General features: G+C 43.7%; 1 protein-coding gene across 12 annotated transcripts in view; it reads left to right on the top strand.

The window, feature by feature from the left end:
• Positions 1 to 20,860, top strand: part of LOC124122540 (arginine-glutamic acid dipeptide repeats protein-like) — a 173,778-nt gene that overhangs the window by 65,475 nt on the left and 87,443 nt on the right. For 8 of the 12 annotated variants that reach the window (XM_046485593.2, XM_048394240.1, XM_048394242.1 and 5 more), the window contains one exon: positions 19,458 to 19,554. In XM_046485593.2, coding sequence (XP_046341549.2) covers positions 19,458 to 19,554 — 97 coding nt within the window. Of the gene's footprint in view, positions 1 to 581; positions 1,568 to 4,351; positions 4,586 to 17,666; positions 17,975 to 19,457; positions 19,555 to 20,860 lie in introns of those variants that run through there. The other 4 variants (XM_048394247.1, XM_048394246.1, XM_048394243.1 and 1 more) reach the window with 4 other exon arrangements.

Consider the following 20,860-nt stretch of genomic DNA (forward strand, 5'->3'; position numbering starts at 1 on the left):
CCAGCTGTGTGAAATGTGCATGTATACATACCCAGTAGAGCGCTACTGACAATATTGCCTGTTGTGATTCAATTCTCTTCATCCATTACTGTCTTGAGCTCTTCAGTACAGAACAGCCAATTAGCTATGCACAAACCTGTCAGTCAGATGTTCATAGCACCTCATTATAACGCAGAATTGGGAGACTGCCTTTGATGTCCATGTCTGTCCTTATAGTGAGTGGCTTAATGCAATATTTCAGCCCTACCTCAGTGTCAAGTTTTAACAGCTTCGATATACTAACACTGAACAATATTCTAGGCTATGTAGAGGGTGGTAGCTTTGAAGGCTTATTGCCTTTTAACGGATGTGATTTATTGAGATATATCTGCCTAATAGAAGTACTAAGCATCAAATGAAAAAATGATTACGTTTTATTGATCAGAGGGACTTCTCCTTTGTTGGCGGCTGGTGTAATCACACGGCAGTTTCATCCTTAACTTGTGGCTGCGAGCAGGGTGGCAGGAAGGACCTGCTATTTCCTTTATGAGGCAATAAAGCCCTCTAACACAAGGGATTTGTACCTGAGAAAGCATGCATGCTGGTGAGGTCACGGGTCATGGGTCAGAGGTCAACTTGCCTCAGGGGTCACAGGTGAGAGTGTAAAGTAAAGCAGACGAGTTTGCTGTTGAAAGTCGAGGCAATCAGATAGAAGGCAAGTGGACCAAGCAGACGGGCAGGGATGTTCAGTGGGGAATTTCGCTAACTCAATATATAGCAAGATTGAGTGTAGTTCCCTTTGTCTAGAGACTGGGAGAGCAGTGTTGTGGTAATGAATTGCAACTAGTCGTCAGCTGGGGTGTTTGTGTGGCCCCGTGGGAGGTGGACACAAAGGATCTTGTTGAGAAGGTGAGGAAATCCTGGTCCTCACTGCCCGAGGAGAGTTGCGGCTGGCGGGCAGCGAGGTGGGAGAAGGAGTTAATTGCCAGTGTTGACATGGAATGCAGGCTGTTGTACAAGGATACAACTTAGTGGTGGGTCAGTGAGCAGGCAGACAGGCGGGGAGCAGGAGACCCAGGGCTATGCTCAGGACATTTGTGTTGCTGGATTGTACAGTGCTGAGATTCCAGGAACCCACTGAATGAGACTTGCCAGGATATATCTTTATAATTCCCTGCCTCCTGTGGGATACAGCTTGGTGTGAAATTGCTTGCTTATCATTTGCTTGGTGTGGGATATTTTGAGATTGATTGCAAGGTGAGGAAGTTTATAAGTGAGCTGGATATTACCGTTTCACCCAGTGTTAGAAGGGAGCTGGATATTGCTGTTTCACTCAGTGAAGTGAGTGTGAGGTGGCCGAGTGGAACGACAGTTTGGATGTGTGCAATGGATGAGTCCAGAACTGACCCCAGTGTGTCCCGTCCCACGGGGAGAGGTCAAGGGTCAGTCCTGTAGCTCCACACTCTGCCTGGAGTAGCTGTGCTGATAATTACTTGGATCTACTTTACGTGCCAGGATAATCGTGCCAGGATAATCGGGGTTGAAGACAGGTGAGGAACTCTGCCAGGATAATTGGTGTTGAAGACAGGTGAGGAATTTTGCCGTGTCAATGTGGCAGTGTAAGTCATGGCTGGCTGCCTGCCTGATGAGGTGTGGATCTCACTTGCCGTGTTTGTTTGGTTTGGCTGACGTTTGACCTATGTTGCTTGCTGATCTGCTCCCAAGTCCTGTTCTACCTGACTTGGTCCCTGAGTCCTGCTATACTGACTTGGTCCCCGAGTCTTGCTGTACCTGCCTTGGTCCCCGAGTCCTCCTATGCCTGACTTGCTCCCCGAGTCCCCATAAACAAGAGCTGGGATTTAGTTTGGTGTTCCCCTCTGACTTCATGTATTGATTGGGTGGTGGTTTAGCCAGCTCGTCATGCTGAAGACCCTGGTTCGATTCCCCACATGGGTACAATGACTGCAGCCCATTTCTGGTTTTCTCCGCCGTGATATTGCTGGAATATTGTTAAAATTGGTGTAAAACCATACTCACTCACACATGTATTGATTTCTCAGAAAGACTGGGATTGTATGGTTGTTTCCACTTTCCGAAAAATTGATAAAATCTAGTTGAAACCGTTTTTCACTTTGGAGATACCTGAATCCAGTCTTAACATGTGTGTTGTAATGTAAATGTAACGGGGCCAGCATAAATGGTTTTGGAAAAAATATATTCACACGAAATTTGCTGGGTGCTAAGAAAGCAATAAAACAAAGTTCCACTGACTTGGCGTTTTGTCAACCCCTGTTGCCATAACTTCATGACAACACCTCTGAATAATATCTTTTGTATGCCCCATATGTGGAGGGTTGTTGTCCCGGAGCAGATGGTGCACACCTGGAGGTGGTGTGTCTTGCATCTGTTCCCCCTCTGCAAGGGAAGCATACCCCTCTCCCCAAGACTCATCCACCGTCTTGAACCAGGAAATGGTGAGCGAGGTTAAAGAAACAGACAGGATATAAAGCTACAGACCTGTTCTCAATATTGCCCTGACATGGACCTGAAGCACATCTGTACCCTGACATTGACCTGTGTATAGTGGTGTATCGATACTGCGATACAGTCGTGTATCGTGAGATGCAACCCATGATACAATCCTTCCATTTACAACCCCAGTATCGAGATACATACGATACATTATATTACAAGTTATATTACAAGTTATATTGATGTAAAAACATGTGAATAATAACAGAAACTGTTCAAACCAGCAGATTCTTGTATTTCCCTGTTGGCTACAAAAAGCAGAACATTCACAGCACCCAGCACAATATCCCATCTTCGATCTCTGAAATTTAAAAACAATGATTTAGGGTTGGAATTCACCTGCAAAAAGAAAGAATATCAACTAAGGACGTTAAAGTTTTGTGTCAAATTGTATCGCACACATAGTATCGAGATACGTATCATATCGTGACCCCACCATTACGTTACCCCTCCAGTCAGAGCTGCGCTGAGGCGAGGGACCTGTATCATGTGAAGATCCGGGGTAGAATAGGTCTTCAGCAACCCATACTTGCCATAAAAGGTGACTATGCTTGTCGTAAGAGGCGACTACCGAGACCGGGTGGTCAGGCTCACCGACATGGTTGATGCATGTCATCGATCCCAATTGTGTGGATTGATGCTCATGATGTCAATGACTGGATTGTCTGGTCCAGACTCGATTATCTACAGACCGCCGTCATATAGCTGGAATATTGCTGAGTGCTGCATTAGACAACAAACAATCCTCATCAACTGTATTTTGTACAGTGAAGTCGTATATTCCAGTGACATAATATATCACACATACTTATGTATCAACCCATTTGCCGCTTACTTCTTAACATGTTTGCACTGAGTGTTGCTTTGAAGCTTTAGTTAACTTATGTAGAACAACGTGTGTTAAGTAGGGCCGTGGAGATCGAGATGTTTTATTCTGGGCAGAATATTATCAGCTTATACGCCAGACAACGCTGTACTGCAGAGACCTTCATGCTGTCGTATATGCTGCGTGGAGGATAACGGGATGCCTGCTATATGAGCTGTATTGCACATTGTACTCAGTACACAGCTCAGCATGAAGAGTGGGTATCAGTGTGCACCAAGACTGTGCTCAACATCCGACTGCTGAGATCAACTTGTTTACACTCCCTTCTGTCTCTCTGCGAGATAATCAGTTTACCTTCTGGAAGATAACAAGTGTTATATCCCTCCACATAAATCACTAACTGCTGGATCAGGAATCGTATTATGCTTCACAAATCGAGCCCACTTGCGCCATACCTGATGGCTGTCCGCTGCACAGGAGCTGCATTGTCTGTAACAGCAGTTACCATCACCTTCAGCAGCATCTCCAACGTGTTGAGTCACAGCTTGGTTTTTATCATGCTGGATCACACTTCTGTCCATCAGTCATCAAATGGCAATAAAAACATCAAGTCTCAACACCAGTCACTATATTTCAGTTGAATCTACAAAATGAATTGGTTGCTGAAAAGATTTGCATTATCGAATAAATGAACTGCAGTTTTTGACCCTGAACTTGTTCGTCATTACTAGCCATGATGAGCCTACATTACCAGCCCATATGACAAGCCATGACTAGGCCTATGAAGATCCGGGGTAGAATAGGTCTTCACCAGACCATGCTTGCTGTAGAAGGCGACTATGCTTGTCGTAAGAGGTGACTAATGGGATCGGGTGGTCAGGCTCGCTGACTTGGTTGATGCATGTCATCAATCCCAATAGCGTGGATCGATGCTCATGACATCAATCACTGGATTGCCTGATCCAGACTTTATTACTTACAGACTCCAGTCATATAGCTGGAATATTGCTGAGTGTGGCATTAAACAAACAAACAAACAAACAAACATGACAAGCCTACGTCATATACTAAATGACTTGCCTACGTGGATTATCTGTAGAGCTCCTTGGCATATTAAACATTGTGGGACAAAGAGCTGGGTTGTAGCGGAGTGTAAGGTTGTTGTTCTGTTCAGTGTCCTATGGTGGAGTAGAATAGAAGGGAGTAAGCATACAGACCCAAGCTGTGAGACCCACTCGCACAGAGTATGTGAGTACAATGAGCTGGAAGAAGTCCTACAATTGGGCAGGGTATAACTGTGTTATAAACCGGGTCTATTATGGGCGTATCAACATGTTTCTCTGTTCATGTCACACGAGATATGTGACACCTGATGCTGTGAGTATACTGAGGTTAAACATCTAGAGGGGGGAATAACAGTTCTTGACATTAACACAGGCTAAGCTGGCTCTGCGTTGGTGGTGGAGTGGAGCTCCCAGGGGTAAGGTATTCACCTTGTGGGTGGGGAATCAGGGTAACAGAGTAATGTCTCAGATTCAAAGATGTTTTGGAAGAATCCTGAAGGTTTATCATTTGTAATAAATAGATGTGTTGCCAAATCTTCACTTTGCATTCCTGCGTGGTTTGAGGGATACGATGGCTGGGGTCAGGCCAGGGATGTGTTGATCTTCAATAATGGCTAGGGTCAGATCAGGGAAGGGTTGATCTCATGGCTGGGGTCAGATCCACAAGGGTTGGTCTCATGGCTGGAGTCAGATCTAGGAAATGTTGGTCTCATGACTGGGGTCAGATCAGGAAAATGTTGGTCTCATGACTGGGATCAGATCAGGGAAATGTTGGTCTCATGACTGGGGTCAGATTAGGGAAATGTTGCTCTCATGGCTGGGATCAAGTCAGGGAAATGTTGGTCTCATGACTGGGGTCAGATCAGGGAAATGTTGGTCTCATGACTGGGGTCAGATCAGGGAAATGTTGATCTCATGGCTGGGATCAGATCAGGGAAATGTTGGTCTCATGACTGGGGTCAGATCAGGGAAATGTTGGTCTCATGACTGGGGTCAGATCAGGGAAATGTTGGTCTCATGACTGGGGTCAGATCAGGGAAATGTTGGTCTCATGGCTGGGATCAGATCAGGGAAATGTTGATCTCATGGCTGGGATCAGGTCAGGAAATGGTTGGTGTCATGGCTGGGGTCAGATCAGGAAATGGTTGATCTCATGGCTGGGGTCAGATCAGGAAATGGTTGATCTCATGGCTGGGGTCAGGTCAGGAAATGGTTGATCTCATGGCTGGGGTCAGGTCAGGAAATGGTTGATCTCATGGCTGGGGTCAGATCCACAAGGGTTGGTCTCATGGCTGGTGTCAGAACAGGGAAATGTTTTCTCTAAAGGCTGGGGTCACATCAAGGAAATGTTGCTCTCATGGTTGGGATCAGGTCAGGGAAATGTTGGTCTCATGGCTGGGATCAGGTCAGGGAAATGTTGCTCTCATGGTTGGGATCAGGTCAGGGAAATGTTGATCTCATGGCTGGGATCAAGTCAGGGAAATGTTTTTCTCATGGCTGGGATCAAGTCAGGGAAATGTTGATCTCATGGCTGGGATCAAGTCAGGGAAATGTTTCTCTCATGGCTGGGATCAAGTCAGGGAAATGTTGGTCTCATGGCTGGGCAGAATCTAACAAAGAAGAGGAAAATGGAATTGTGTTGGCGTTCAATGCAAGCTTCCAGGCAGTGGGGTACTTTGGGGATCTGTAGTTCGTGGTAATGCTAAGTTAGCCAGGCCTTGATTATGTGTGTCCGTGGTCCACAAGCTTTCATTAACTGTTTACAGCACTTGGGTGTACGTTATTGAGCTCTGTTGTGTCTTGAGCATAATCTATGTTTGGGGTCGTATCGGTCCAATGAATCAACTGTTGGCGTGAGAGGCCAGAATTTGAGTAGCCTTAATAATCTCTTTGATCCTAGCCGCATGTCATTATGTGAATAGATTTTTCGTTTTCACTCCATATGTACATTTTATTGATTCTCTCTATGTCAACAGAACAAATATTTTACACATAATTTGAAAATAAATTCCAATCATTTGGAGTATGTGACTTTACAAAAATCGTTAAGCTTAGTAAAAATTGTTTTGTGGGAATACACCTCTGGCTCACTAGCTTGGAGCAATTTCCCTAATATGGCATTCCTTTGGCAAAGGGTCGCTTTATTCGGAGCCGCACATTGAACGGGTGATACAATGGAAACCTATTTAATCTTAGGTGATATACATAGGGCTTGTCATTATTGCTTGTGGGGGCACGGGTGGCCCAATCGTCTAAGGCGCTGAGATTCGCTGTGCAGAGTTGCGAGTTGCGTCCCTTGGGCATGCCAGAAACCTATGATGGTGGGTTCGAATTACGGTTCGCCCCGATAGGTTGGTCAGCACCATAACCGTGCTCGTGGGTTTCACTGAAGTGGTAAACGTCAAAGACCTGCATCACTTTCTTCCCACATTAAGCTGACACGCCGTGATATAACTGGAATACTGTTAAAGCGGCGTTAAACCCAACTCACTCACTCATAATTATTGTCATCATGAAGATGATTGGTCATTGAAGTGTTGGGTAGCTGAAGGTAGTCCTGGTTTGCTAGCAGCACTGACAGTCTGGGTTTGATTCTCATTTGCCATCTCTATGATCTGCATTTCTTTCTGTGTCAGATATTGAGCTGAAATGTAATTATATGACAGACATTCTTCCAAGTGGCAGCTCATTGATTAACTCCTGTGTGAAGATCCGAGGTAGAATAGGTCTTCGGCAACCTATGCTTGTCGTAAGAGGCGACTAACGGGATCGCGTGGTCAGGCCCGCTGACTTGGCTGATGCATGTCATTGTATCCCAATTGCGTGGATCAATGCTCATGATGTCAATCACTGGATTGTCTGGTCCAGACTTTATTATTTACAGACAGCTGCCATATAGCTGGAATATTGCTGAGTGCGGATATTAAACAACAAACAAAACATGTTGCCATACAATATTCTTGAATACACGTAATCGAGCTAAATAGGTAAATTTTGTTTATGATTAAACTGAGTGGCTGTTATAACTGAGTGAATGTTATAACTGAGTGGCTGTTATAACAGAATGAATGTTATAACTGAGTGGCTGTGTTATAACTGAGTGAATGCTATGACAGTGGTAGTGTTATAAATGAGTGGCTGTTATAAAAGAATGAATGTTATAACTGAGTGGCTGTGTTATAACTGAGTGATAGTGTTATAACTTAGAGGTTGTGTTATAAATGAGTGTCAGTGTTATTTTATGACAGTCGGATTATCAGATTATGATGGGGGTGGCATTCCTGACATGAGTGGGCGTGGCCTCCAGGACTGTCAGGCAGGGGGAGGAGGGGGATCACCTTCGTGTCCGCTGTCAGGTAGAGCACAAAACAAGTCCTCACACTTGGCTGTTATAACATGTAACTACACGTCGTCTGCACCTCCTCCAAGCCAGCCCAAGGTGATAGATCTTAATATACATAGTGATAGTGCCTGTATGAGAGGCTATTTATCATACTTAGTGATATAAACATCCTAAGGTGTAAGGGTCAGCGAGATACTCGTCTAATCATGTACACTTATACACACCGTCTTATCACTCACAGTTGTTGAAGTTTGACTTGGCTAGACAAATATGGCTGTCTATGCCGACTCCCAGCACAATGACTGCTCACAGCCCCATATTGCATGGCCAACATAAAATATGTGATCTGGTGTTTGATCTACACGGAATGATGTTATAATTATTCACTGGGGATACACACCCATGTGTGAATTGAGAGCAATGGCAGTCGAGCAAGTAGAACAACACACGATAATCACACAGTCTGATGTGTTCACATGGAACGTGTATGCAGTGCAGATACCAAGTGTATTTGAGCAAAACCACATGGTTACAGTTATGCTATATTTTGTAACATGTTGGTGAAGTATTATTCAAAACAAGTTAAGAAAATCCACAATTGGAAGGCTGTGTGTTGCAACACCCACCAGCCATGACAAACTATAGTCATCAGAAAATACACGGAGTTCTTAATTTCTTTTTGTATATTTAGATATATTTGTGAAAGTTTAAAAAACAAAAACGTTTTAACATACATTTGAAACTTAATTTGCGTGTTAAGCTGGTTCTGCAAAGATTTATGGCGCCCTTTCAACCGAAGAAATATTCTCTGTATGGTATCCTTGGAGCAAGTGGATCAGTTGTATTTTGTAGTATGTGTCAGTCCTTCACTTACCCGTGAAGATCTGGGTTAGAATAGGTCTTCAGCAACCCATTCTTGCTGTAAAAGGCGACTATGCTTGTTGTAAAAGGCGACTAACGGGATCGGGTGGTCAGGCTCGCTGACTTGGTTGATGCATGTCATTGTATCCCAATTGCGTGTTTCGATGAACATGATATCAATCACTGGATTGTCTAGTCCAGACTCGATTATTTACAGACCATCGTCATGTTTCTGTAATATTCTGAGTGTGGCATTAAACAACAAACAAAACAATCCTGCAGCATTAATTACAATATATATTTTTAAGATTATGTTTTACTAAAAGCCGAGGCAAGTCTAGATCACACTCAACGAAGTCTAGTTTCCTTGATTCCTCAGCAGAGGAGGAAAGGTTCTTTTAAAAAATAATAATTGAAATTGTTTGAAATAAATGTTTTCTAAAACAAGTGTTAATCTAAGTATGGGTATGTTGCTTATGATGAAATTTTTAGTTGAAAAGCAATTTAATAAACAATATGTTTGTAAAGGACAAAAATATAACCGTTTTTCCTGCAGGGCACATGTGAAGATGACTTTTGACATTGAGAGTGCGTGGCGCTTTATCGAACTGATTAAAGAGCGGAGTGAGATATAAATCAGCATGGCCCTCGGTGAACTTCGTGTAACAAGCATGCTTCTGTTACAATATCTCTTCACAATAACACCCTTGTGACCAGCCTCAGTAAAACATACATTATCTTTCTGTTTGTATGACCGTGTCAAAATGCTGTATTTGTGAACCCCTTTAACTGCTGTGGATGTGCCGCAAGCCTCACCTTTAAAACCATTCTACTCAACAAGGTATGTTGGTGTAAATAACATCAACTCTAAAAAGCTCTGGATAAATAAATCTATTCCTGCAAGACACTTTTATTGCAGTTTATATTTAATTCATCCATTTCTTCAACTGTTGTTCTGGGTTTAAGTAAATTCATTTCTCAATTGATTGATTGGCGGACATGCTTGTTGTGTTGACGCTAAGGTGACAAGCATGCAGGCATTACATGGTCCTTTGTGTGGTAGATAACAATCAATATTGACCGTGATATATTGGCGGTTATTGCTCATATCAACATCAATATCATGCCCTATAGGGAGTGTTCTTTGGCATTACTTTTTTATATTTCTTTGTTCTGTTATTTGAAGATTCTTTTATGATTTGAAAAGTATCCTGACCTTTGATATATATTTCAAGTGGTACAAACATGGATTTATGCCTGCACTGGAGGATTATAACCTTTTGTGTATCCTCAGGACAGCCGGGGTTAAAGTCAATATGTTTTATTATAAGGGTCATTTCACATCTTCCTGAGGCAAGGGAGTTAACAGACCTTAAAAGTTCAGTTTCAATCTTTGCTGATCTATGCTGGAATTCCTGGGCTCGATCATAGCGCCACCAGTGGCTATTATGAGTTATGTCCCTTCTATATCCCTATTTACCAATCAGATACTATCACTCTCATCACAAGCATTTGCTTCAAATAAAATGGCATCGCCCAGTGAAGTCGATCTGATTGATAATCAACATGTATATTGTAATAAAACGTGTCTTACTTCGCGAAGTGCATCAAATCATGTGAGCACATTGATTGAGAACATGAAAAGATATATATAGAGAAAATATATGTAAGTTGTCGGTACAAATGTTTGCAAATCGTGCAATCAACTGAAATCTGTTGATGCCGATTTCGTTACGCGATTTTAATTGGACTATGCATAGACTCGTTAGTCCAGCCAAAATGTAACTCCTTAAAACCAGCCTAGTCCGGCAAGGGTGCAAGCTGGACTTTTATGATTAGTTAACTCCCTTGCCTCAGGAAGATGGGGTCATATCGGAAGTACCTACATGAATCCCTTGAAATAGGCCGATTTACTAGTTGATCACGGGCACTCACAGAGGTAATACCCTAAAGTTCTCAAAAATGAATTTGGAACTTACAGAAAAATCCCGATAACACTTCTGTCAGCTTACATTTATATGTGTGGACTTTTTGGGGGAGGGACACTTTGTCCCATTTTCCCCTGGCATTTCTTTATCTGTATGGAGATTACTGCCCAGGGTCTTCTCTTTCTGTTGGGGGTTTCCACCATTGGTCTTGAAGTAGAATGGGTTAATTGTAGACAGTTAAGAATCACCAAAATGTTGATGATAGTTCTGGTAGTTTTGATTTATTTTAGTGACACTGTCGGATGCACATTCCCAAAACCTTTCCATATACAGAGCTACAGATAAGCTGCTTTTTTCGTAAAATGCTCCCCAAAAATATTCAAAACCCAATTACTTTCAATTATCTTGTGTACAGAAATGCATGCATTAAATGAAAAACTCAAATGTATAAAAACAGCATGCGTAAATATCCAATGAAGCATGCGTACAACGGAGATAATTTCCGAAACACATTTATGAGCTAATTTACTTTTTGATTCAAGCCTATATATTTAGAACAATTATATACATCTAAAACATTATTTCTTTCTTTTTTAAATCTTAAAATGTTCACTAATTTTGGGAAAAACCCAATAGAGTGATGAATGGATGAGTGTCAAAATATTGGTTACCCAATGAAAAATGTAATAACCCAATTAAAACAGAAACCTTAGAGAGAAAACTCAATTGCTCAAAAAGTTATCTGGAGCTCTGCATATATCTATAACACGTATGTTTTCCCAAAGGGTCACATGACCAGCCCTAAAGAATTATGGTCGGAAATTACTTTCGAACCCAGTTTGGATGTGCAGGAGATATATACTGCAAGTCATGGAGTTAATGCGAAAAATGCTAATGCCACTCTCTAACATAAATAAAGTGACACATTTTTATCTGGACATATTGAAGTATTTTTCATTTTAAGTTCACCGCACATGGCTGGAAACAATGACATTTATAACAAAGTTTACAATAAACACTGTTATTGAGTGCTAGATTCAGAAAGTGTATTGTGAATAATCTTGTGTGATATGCCGCTATATTTATATATATATATATATATATATATTCACCATTGTGTATCATGTAGAATCTTGTTTCAGGGTTCGTACAGACTTGAAAAGGCCTTAATTTTAATGTCAACCCTGAAAAGTCTTGTAATCACCGACAAAGATTTGAATTTGTACCAAATGACATATACTTGTTCATAAAAGGAGAAAAACAAACGAAAATATGTACTAGTAAACTATGTTTATAACGTACACACTTATAATGAACTGACGGATATAACAGACTTATTTTTTAGTCCCCGCCACATGCTGTATATATGCTGTATATATGCTTATGACGAACTACGGTTATAATGAACTAAAATTAGTGGTTTACTGTAATATAATAGTATAGTATATATTGGTATTTATAACATACTGACTAAGGCTAATGACCCAACTAAAATAGCCTTGAAAATGACAGTTGACAGCCTTGAATTTTAGTGTTCCATATCTGTGTGAACCTTGTGTGTGATAGGCCACTATGAATCATGTAGAATCTTGAGTGATACTCTGCATTATACCATTGTGTATCATGTAGAATCTTGTGTGATACTCTGCTATATACCACTGTGAATCATGTAGAATTTGAGTGATACTCTGCTATATACCATTGTGTATCATTTTAAATCTTGTGTGATACTCTGCTATATAGAATTTTGAGTCATGTAAAATCTTGTGTGATACTCTGCTATATAGCATTGTGTATCATGTAAAATCTTGTGTGATACTCTGCTATTTATCACTGTGTCATGTAGAATCTTGTATAATGCTCTGCTATATACCATTGTATATCATGTAAAATCTTGTGTGATACTCTGCTATATACCATTGTGTATCATGTAAAATCTTGTGTGATACTCTGCTATATACCATTGTGTATCATGTAAAATCTTGTGTGATACTCTGCTATATACCATTGTGTATCATGTAAAATCTTGTGTGATACTCTGCTATATACCATTGTGTATCATGTAAAATCTTGTGTGATACTCTGCTATATACCATTGTGCATCATGTAAAATCTTGTGTGATACTCTGCTATATACCATTGTGTATCATGTAAAATCTTGTGCGATACTCTGCTATATAGCATTTTGAATCATGTAAAATCTTGTGATACTCTGCTATATATCACTGTGTATCATGTGATACTTTGCAATGTACCACCTGTGTATTATGTAGAACCCCATGGAGAAATCAGAACCTAATGATAATAATATATCCACTGGTAAACTGCTGTGTGACACGTAAACTATTTCCTATCATATAAATGATGATTGATTGATAGCCTACACGTAGGACTGTTGAAGGCTGCTCATCGCAGAGAGTCACTCAACTGTCGGTGCATACAATCGCCTGTATTTCACAATCAATACTTTTGTTGAATGTTGGTGATCTTCAATATGCCATAAAAAAATAGTTCATGTTTCATAGATGACTTCTTGTTCGATAACCATCAGTAAACTGATCAAGAAGGTTCTTCTGTCGGGACGTGGAGGCTGTGGCCGTTAACAGTCTACATGGCAGCAACAGCGGGGAATACGTGCATTTATGAACGAGAGGCGAGAATGTAGCCGAGTTCATACAGGTACTGAATTACATGTGCGGCACATTCCCCGCAGAACAGTTGCGGTCACGGATATGAGCTGCACCGTCTCCCTGCTAAAGGTGAACACTGGAGTAGGTGGCAGCTGGGAGCGAGTTGAGATTTGTGATCGGGGTCAATAGTAAGTCGACGACGGTGGTGAATGCAGGGCTGAGTTAGCCAAGTGTGTAAATACACAACAAAGACGTCGCTCTCTCGATTAATAAGGTGGCAGAGACCAGGACAATGTCGGCTAATGTTGTGTGGATGTAATTTGTATGATAGGTAACAAGCTGCCTTTAGCTTGCCAGCAGGATCAGGTTCAGGGCATTGGGAGCCGCGAATCAATACGCTGTGATACTTGACAGATAATTGGTGTGTCGACGGGTGGGGTGATATGTGACATTATCATGTGTTGACGTCTTGGATAATGACTCTGAATATGGCTTGATGTTTTCTTATGAATTTTGTTGTTGTTTGATAAACCTTAAAATTCAGGAGCAAAGGGAATGAAAGGTTGAAATTTAATCCTCATGAAACTTCTCGCAGAAATCAATATATTTTTTTATCATTTCGCTGTGAGTGATTCCTCCGAGGAAGATGTGGAAATAATGAGACTATTCATTGTGGACATTGTTTGTGGTAAAGTTGTTGTATAGTTGTAGGATAATAGCATATAACTCCTTCTTTAGGGGGTAATTAACCAGCTCGTGTTGCCACATGTCTTCTCACAAGGCCTTTGGGAATGAATTTATTACTTCTATTTTCAGAAGACAAAATAGTCCTCATTACCTCATTCTTGCCCACTAAAATGGGGTTCCCGAAAATGATGCTTGCATCAAATGGACTATTAGCTTATTCCATATTTGATCATTTTTATTTTGGCCTCTGTTGTTTGGTGGGGGTCATTAGATTATTGTAGCTACTGTAACTGCTTGCGTTGAAAACACAGGTTCAATCATGAAGATGGATGAGTCTCCTATGCCCGAGTCTGGGCATGATATAAACAAACCTCTCACTTGCAGTCTCTTCCTTTGTATCAGAAGTACTATTCAAAGCATAGTGAAACAAATTTCATTCACTTACTTTGTACAGATTCTGACAGTAAAATTGAGGATTTTTTTTACTTTTTTTATTGAAAGCCTTTTAGTTGCTGGAACAGTGATGTAAGTGCATGTGATGTCGGCAGTGCGTATTAGAAATATGTTTCTACAATTCAAATTTAAAACCTCCAAGCAGGTCTTACAATTCACAAGACTGCAGCCTCCATGGTCACATGGTAGAGAACAGAAGGTCGGGAGTTCAATCCCCGGATGGGGCAGTCGGGTAGCCTAGTGGTTAAGCGTTCGCTCGTCACGCCGAAGACCCGGGTTCGATTCCCGACATGGGTACAATGTGTGAAGCCCATTTCTGGTGTCCCCCGCCGTGATATTGCTGGAATATTGCTAAAGGCTGCTAAAAGCTGCGTAAAACCCCACTCACTCACTCACTCACTCACTCAATCCCCGGATGCATCAGACCAAAAGAAGTTAAAAGATGGTACTTGTTGTTACCTGCTCGGCATTAAGGGGCTAAAATAAGGACTGGTCGGCTCAGAGTCCGATACTGTGTCTGAGTAGGGTATTCATGTTAAACTGTGGCATGGTATCTCAGGGAGCTAGCACTATAAAATCAGCATTAGTCCAGACTAGTACAAGCAGCTACACACACAAATGTGCATGCACATCGCTATATAAGTGCAATAATTGAATGCGACATTAAACCCCATTTCACCTCACCTACAATTCACAAGGTAATTATAAGATAGCAAAAGACCTACAATACTATTTCCAAAAGGGTCAGTAGGTTATAACATTAAAACAAAGGAAGGTAACTGTTGGCTGCCCCGACACAGAGTGACGGGCCTTGTTGGGTGTGAGGAGGCCATTCCGTGTGTCGGGCGCCATTACGTGATCAGTGAATGTTGAGATTTATGGCATCATCTCTGAGCTGCTGCCCCTCGCTGGCTTATGATCAGGTCTTGATGGTCTTCGTGCCAGACACCAGATTTTATAATGAGGCTGGCTAATGAGAAAGTAGTGTTTGCCAGAAAACTGCTTTCAGGTTATTAGCCTGAGATGATATTTCCTTTAAGACTGATGATGAGTGTGTAGGTTGTAATGCAGGCTGGGTTTTGTTGTGATGAACGCTGTTGTGTTGGCATGGATTACATACAGCTGATATTATCTTTTATATCCTGGCTTACGTGCGTCCGTATCAGATTGATGATTACTTCGGTAATGTAATTACTGAAACATTAACGGTGAAATTACTTTATCTGTTGTGAACATCGTGATCACTAATGTCTTAATGACAGAATTCATGTGATGTTTAAAATACTGGTGTTAAAAAAACCCAATTTATTGCTAAAATATGTACACTGTATATGGTATTTAGGACCATCCATTTAATTCCTTGGGTAGCGGGAAAAGATTTAAGAATAAAATAGTTTGTTCAGAAATGTGCCGAAAATGAATAATTTGGTGAAAAAAGTGAATACATTGTAGTTTGTTTTGAGGAAAATACCCCAGTGTCATAATTTTGTGTTAATAGTGAAAATATATAGATTGTTTGCTGGTGGTCAGTGAATAAATAGTTGGTTGGATACAGCTGGGAAAAAATAGATTGTTCTAAAAAATAAATTTGACCCTTCCCCAGACAAATGAAATGGATACTTCCTGATCTTCGATATTTACATTGTGGTCCCAGCATTGGCAGTTTTAGTTCAAGAAAAACACGATAACTGAAAAACCTATTTTCTTTCTTTGAGACAAGATATGTGTCTTCCGTACCCCCAGTAAGTTTGTCACACTTCATCCTTCTATCGCCTACTTCAGGCCACTTTGCCATATTTCATGTCCCCACCCAAGAAGAGCATCAGAATTCCCGCCCACCCCACTAGACCCATACTTCCCCCACTGCCCCCGTCTCACTCCACCCCAGTTTCGCACCCCCACTGACTCCAGTTCCCCATCCCCACTGACCCTGTTTACCCCCCCACACACACACACACACTTACCTCAGTTCCCCACCCCCCACTGATTCCAGTTCCCCACCCCCACTGACCCAAGTTTCCCACCCCCAACTGACACCACCCCACGAGACCCTGTTTACCCTTCCCCCACTTACCTCAGTTCCCCACCCCCACCAGTTCCCCACCCCCACCGACACCAGTTCCCCACCCCCACCCCCACCAGTTCCCCACCCCCACCGACACCAGTTCCCCACCCCCACCAACTCCAGTTCCCCACCCCCACTGACTCCAGTTCCCCACCCCCACCAACTCCAGTTCCCCATCCCCCACCAACTCCAGTTTCCCCCCCCACCAACTCCAGTTCCCCACCCCCACCAACTCCAGTTCCCCATCCCCAACCAACTCCAGTTACCCATCCCCCACTGACTCCAGTTCCCCACCCCCACCAACTCCAGTTCCCCATCCCCCACCAACTCCAGTTTCCCCCCCCACCAACTCCAGTTCCCCACCCCCACCAACTCCAGTTCCCCATCCCCAACCAACTCCAGTTACCCATCCCCCACTGACTCCAGTTTCCCATCCCCACCAACTCCAGTTCCCCACCCCCACCAACTCCAGTTACCAATCCCCCACTGACTCCAGTTCCCCATCCCCAACCAACTCCAGTTCCCCACCTCCACCAACTCCAGTTCCCCATCCCCCACTGACTCCAGTTCCCCATCCCCAACCAACTCCAGTTTCCCATCCCCACCAACTCCAGTTACCCATCCCCCACTGACTCCAGTTTCCCATCCCCACCAACTCCAGTTCCCCACCCCCACCAACTCCAGTTACCCATCCCCCACTGACTCCAGTTTCCCATCCCCACCAACTCCAGTTACCCATCCCCCACTGACTCCAGTTCCCCATCCCCAACCAACTCCAGTTCCCCATCCCCAACCAACTCCAGTTCCCCACCCCCACCAACTCCAGTTCCCCACCCCCACCAACTCCAGTTCCCCATCCCCCACTGACCGCAGCTCATCATCCCGAGACCCCAGATCCCCACCCCCACTGACCTCAGTTCCCCACCCCCTATGACTACAGCTCCCCCCACTAAACAGTTCCCACCACCACTAGATCCCGTTTCCCTCACCACCACCACCCACTAGAGCCCCACTTTCCACTGCCTCAGTGTAATCACAACTATGGCTATTTCTGGCCTGTGCAGATCTGACCTACTCAGACAGAGGTTGTTATTGTTTATAGAGTTGCCTCCCTTAGTCTGTCAGAGCTGTCTGTTTTTCATGATGCAGTTTGGCCTAGTTTCGTATGAAATCTCTCATATAAACAGCAGATATTCATATTTCTGATGTCTTAATTTAGACTTAAGTATTCCGAACAACAAGAATGTGTCTGCATTCTCCCTCAAGTGCCAAAATGTGGATCTGAACGCAAGTCCTAGCTTTACATTGTTTACCGGCTGCCATGATGGTTGAGATTCTGTAGTACGTTTTGTCAAAATCCTGACCTTGGACGCTGGTCAGAGGGTAGGGAGTTACTGGACCCAAGAATTCTGGAAGAGGCAGCATTCATGCACCTCAGGGTCGCCCAAGGGAGCCAGAGATGACCTCATTTTTGTGTGAGATGGAAATCACATCATCGGTCCTGTGCCCTGACCTTTGACCTCTAATGAGGTGACTGAGATGCTACCAAGGCAGGCAAGACAAGCAGGGAAAGCTTCAGTGAAGGATTCTCGAGTCTCGGATAGCCGTAGGTTTATATGTACAGAGATTAACTCCTGATAGGCAGAGGGTGGTGTTCTGATCAATATACTCCATCCACACAATAGGTGTGAAATTGGGCCTATTAATAGCAGTATGTGAAGGCAGTACATCTGTCTGGCCCAGTTTGACTGCTGCCACTGATATTCCTCTCTTTATTTGGGGTTCAGGGGTCTATTGACCGGACACAGGTCACATGGTCACTTAACCTGACCATTAGGAGGGAGAGTGACCACCGTCTGTCAGGTTGAGAGCCTGTGTTGGCCATGCCTGCCCAGAGAAGGTGAGATTTCCCTGCGATGTAATTATCTCCCTGCTGTGAGGACGTAAACAATTACATGCCCAGCAGGAGGTGCTCCCTGATAACCTGGGGAAGAAGGATGCATCAGCATTGTCTCTCTGTGTGTTTATGTATCAAGGATCGCATTACCCAAAGCAAATCCAAGGCATTCACAGGGCCCTAGGGCATGTTGACAGGGCATTCATTAGGTGATATTACAGCAGAGTAGTGGGTATCTTAGGTAACGCTTTCTGAAGTCATTCAGTAAACCAGTGGTAGAAGTGGCAGTGGGTGGCACTGTGGTGCAGGTGTTTGTCTGTGTTACTGGGGGGCACACATAAGGTGTTGCAGAGTTTGGTTCTGTTGATCTCGGACTGTGTTGTTCCTGTGCTGTTAGTTTCATCATAATATATTTAAGAAACATTGTTTCATCACGAACAAACTTGTATGCATACTTGAAAATTTAAAATCATACATGTTTCACTAAAAATATGCTTATTGTGAATGTCTTCGATTTTGCTACATGTATCTACTGTTTAGGAAATTTCCCACAACCTTGACAGCATTTAATGACTATCATTTTGTGTCATGAATAATGGCATATTGATGATAATATTGTCAATAATATTATGAGTATTATCATTCACAATAATATTAGCAATGATATTATCAGCAGCACCAATGTCAGCAGCAAGAATATCATCACTCTTGTGTCAGAACTGCAGTATAAATGGCTGCTGTTTCCAGAGGTGTCACATATGCATGCATGATTTGGTCTCGGGAGTGTGGGGTCTTGGCATAGATCTGACTCCTGGGACAGACATTAACGACTTTTCAATAAAGCAGATGCAAGCAATGCATATTAAATAATTGATGCCAAAGTACCGATAAATATTTCATTATCAATTACTATGGCTAAGTTGGTAGACATGTGCTTTTTCTGTTATCGACAATCAATGAATATTGTATTTGTAATATGATAAACAGCATTTAATCTGACTTGGGTATGAGAGCTGCTGCGCTCAGATTTCAGGTTCCTGTGATGAATCTGATCAACACAGGCACGTAAACCAGCCATGAATTCTATTTTTGAGGTCAGTGATGTTCCATCGACTTCAAAGGGAATGACAAATGGTATGATGTGTAACATCCCACATTTTCCAATATCTAACATAATGTTAATCTCTTTCAGACACTGGCCGTGATTCTGCTTTGAAAGATCCGTTAGTTCGTTCCCGGGAGCTCTTCATATCTGATGCAACGGATACCTACCCGGTCACAGCTCTACGGTAAGCGCATTCTTAATATTTACCTACCCCCTGTCCTGTAATCAGTGTCCCCTGTCCTGTAGTCAGTGCCCCGAATTCTGAAGCCAGTACACCTCTTCCTGTAGCCAGTAGCCCCTGTTCTGTAGCCAGTGTCCCCTGTCCTGTAGTCAGTGCTCCGAATTCTGTAGCCAGTGTTCCCTGTCCTGTGGCCAGTACCTCCTGTCCTGTAGCCAGTACCCCCTGTCCTGTAGTCAGTACCCCTCATCCTGTCGTCAGAACCCCTGTCAGTACCCCCTGTCCTGTAGTCAGTACCCCCTGTCCTGTGTCAGCACCCTGTCAGTACCCCCTGTCCTGTAGCCAGTGTCCCCTGTCCTGTAGTCAGTGCTCCGAATTCTGTAGCCAGTGTTCCCTGTCCTGTAGCCAGTACCTCCTGTCCTGTAGTCAGTACCCCCTGTTCTGTAGCCAGTACCCTCTGTCCTGTAGTCAGTACCCCCCATCCTGTCGTAAGAACCCCTGTCAGTACCCCCTGTCCTGTAGTCAGTACCCCCTGTCCTGTGTCAGCACCCTGTCAGTACCCCCTGTCCTGTAGCCAGTGTCCCCTGTCCTGTAGTCAGTGCTCCGAATTCTGTAGCCAGTGTTCTCTGTCCTGTAGCCAGTACCTCCTGTCCTGTAGTCAGTACCCCCCATCCTGTCGTCAGAACCCCTGTCAGTACCCCCTGTCCTGTAGCCAGCACCCCTGTCCTGTAGCCAGCACCCCTGTCCTGTAGCCAGCACCCCTGTCCTGTAGCCAGCACCCCTGTCCTGTAGCCAGTACCCCGTCCTGTAGCCAGCACCCCTGTCCTGTAGCCAGTACCCCTGTCCTGTAGCCAGTACCCCGTCCTGTAGCCAGTACCCCCTGTCCTGTAGCCAGTACCCCGTCCTGTGTCAGCAACCCCTGTCAGTACCCCCTGTCCTGCAGCCAGTACCCCCTGTCCTGTTGCCAGTACCCCGTCCTGTAGCCATCACGCCCTGTCCTGTAGCCAGCACCCCTGTCCTGTAGCCAGTACCCCGTCCTGTAGCCAGTACCCCGTCCTGTAGCCAGTACCCCCTGTCCTGTAGCCAGCACCCCTGTCCTGTAGCTAGTACCCCGTCCTGTAGCCAGCACCCCTGTCCTGTAGTCAGTGCTCCGAATTCTGTAGCCAGTGTTCCCTGTCCTGTAGCCAGTACCTCCTGTCCTGTAGTCAGTACCCCCCATCCTGTCGTCAGAACCCGTCAGTACCCCCTGTCCTGTAGCCAGCACCCCTGTCCTGTAGCCAGCACCCCTGTCCTGTAGCCAGCACCCCTGTCC

This window comes from Haliotis rufescens, unplaced genomic scaffold (genome assembly GCF_023055435.1).
Source record: "Haliotis rufescens isolate VD_foot unplaced genomic scaffold, xgHalRufe1.0.p SCAF_13, whole genome shotgun sequence".
Taxonomy (NCBI): domain Eukaryota; kingdom Metazoa; phylum Mollusca; class Gastropoda; order Lepetellida; family Haliotidae; genus Haliotis; species Haliotis rufescens.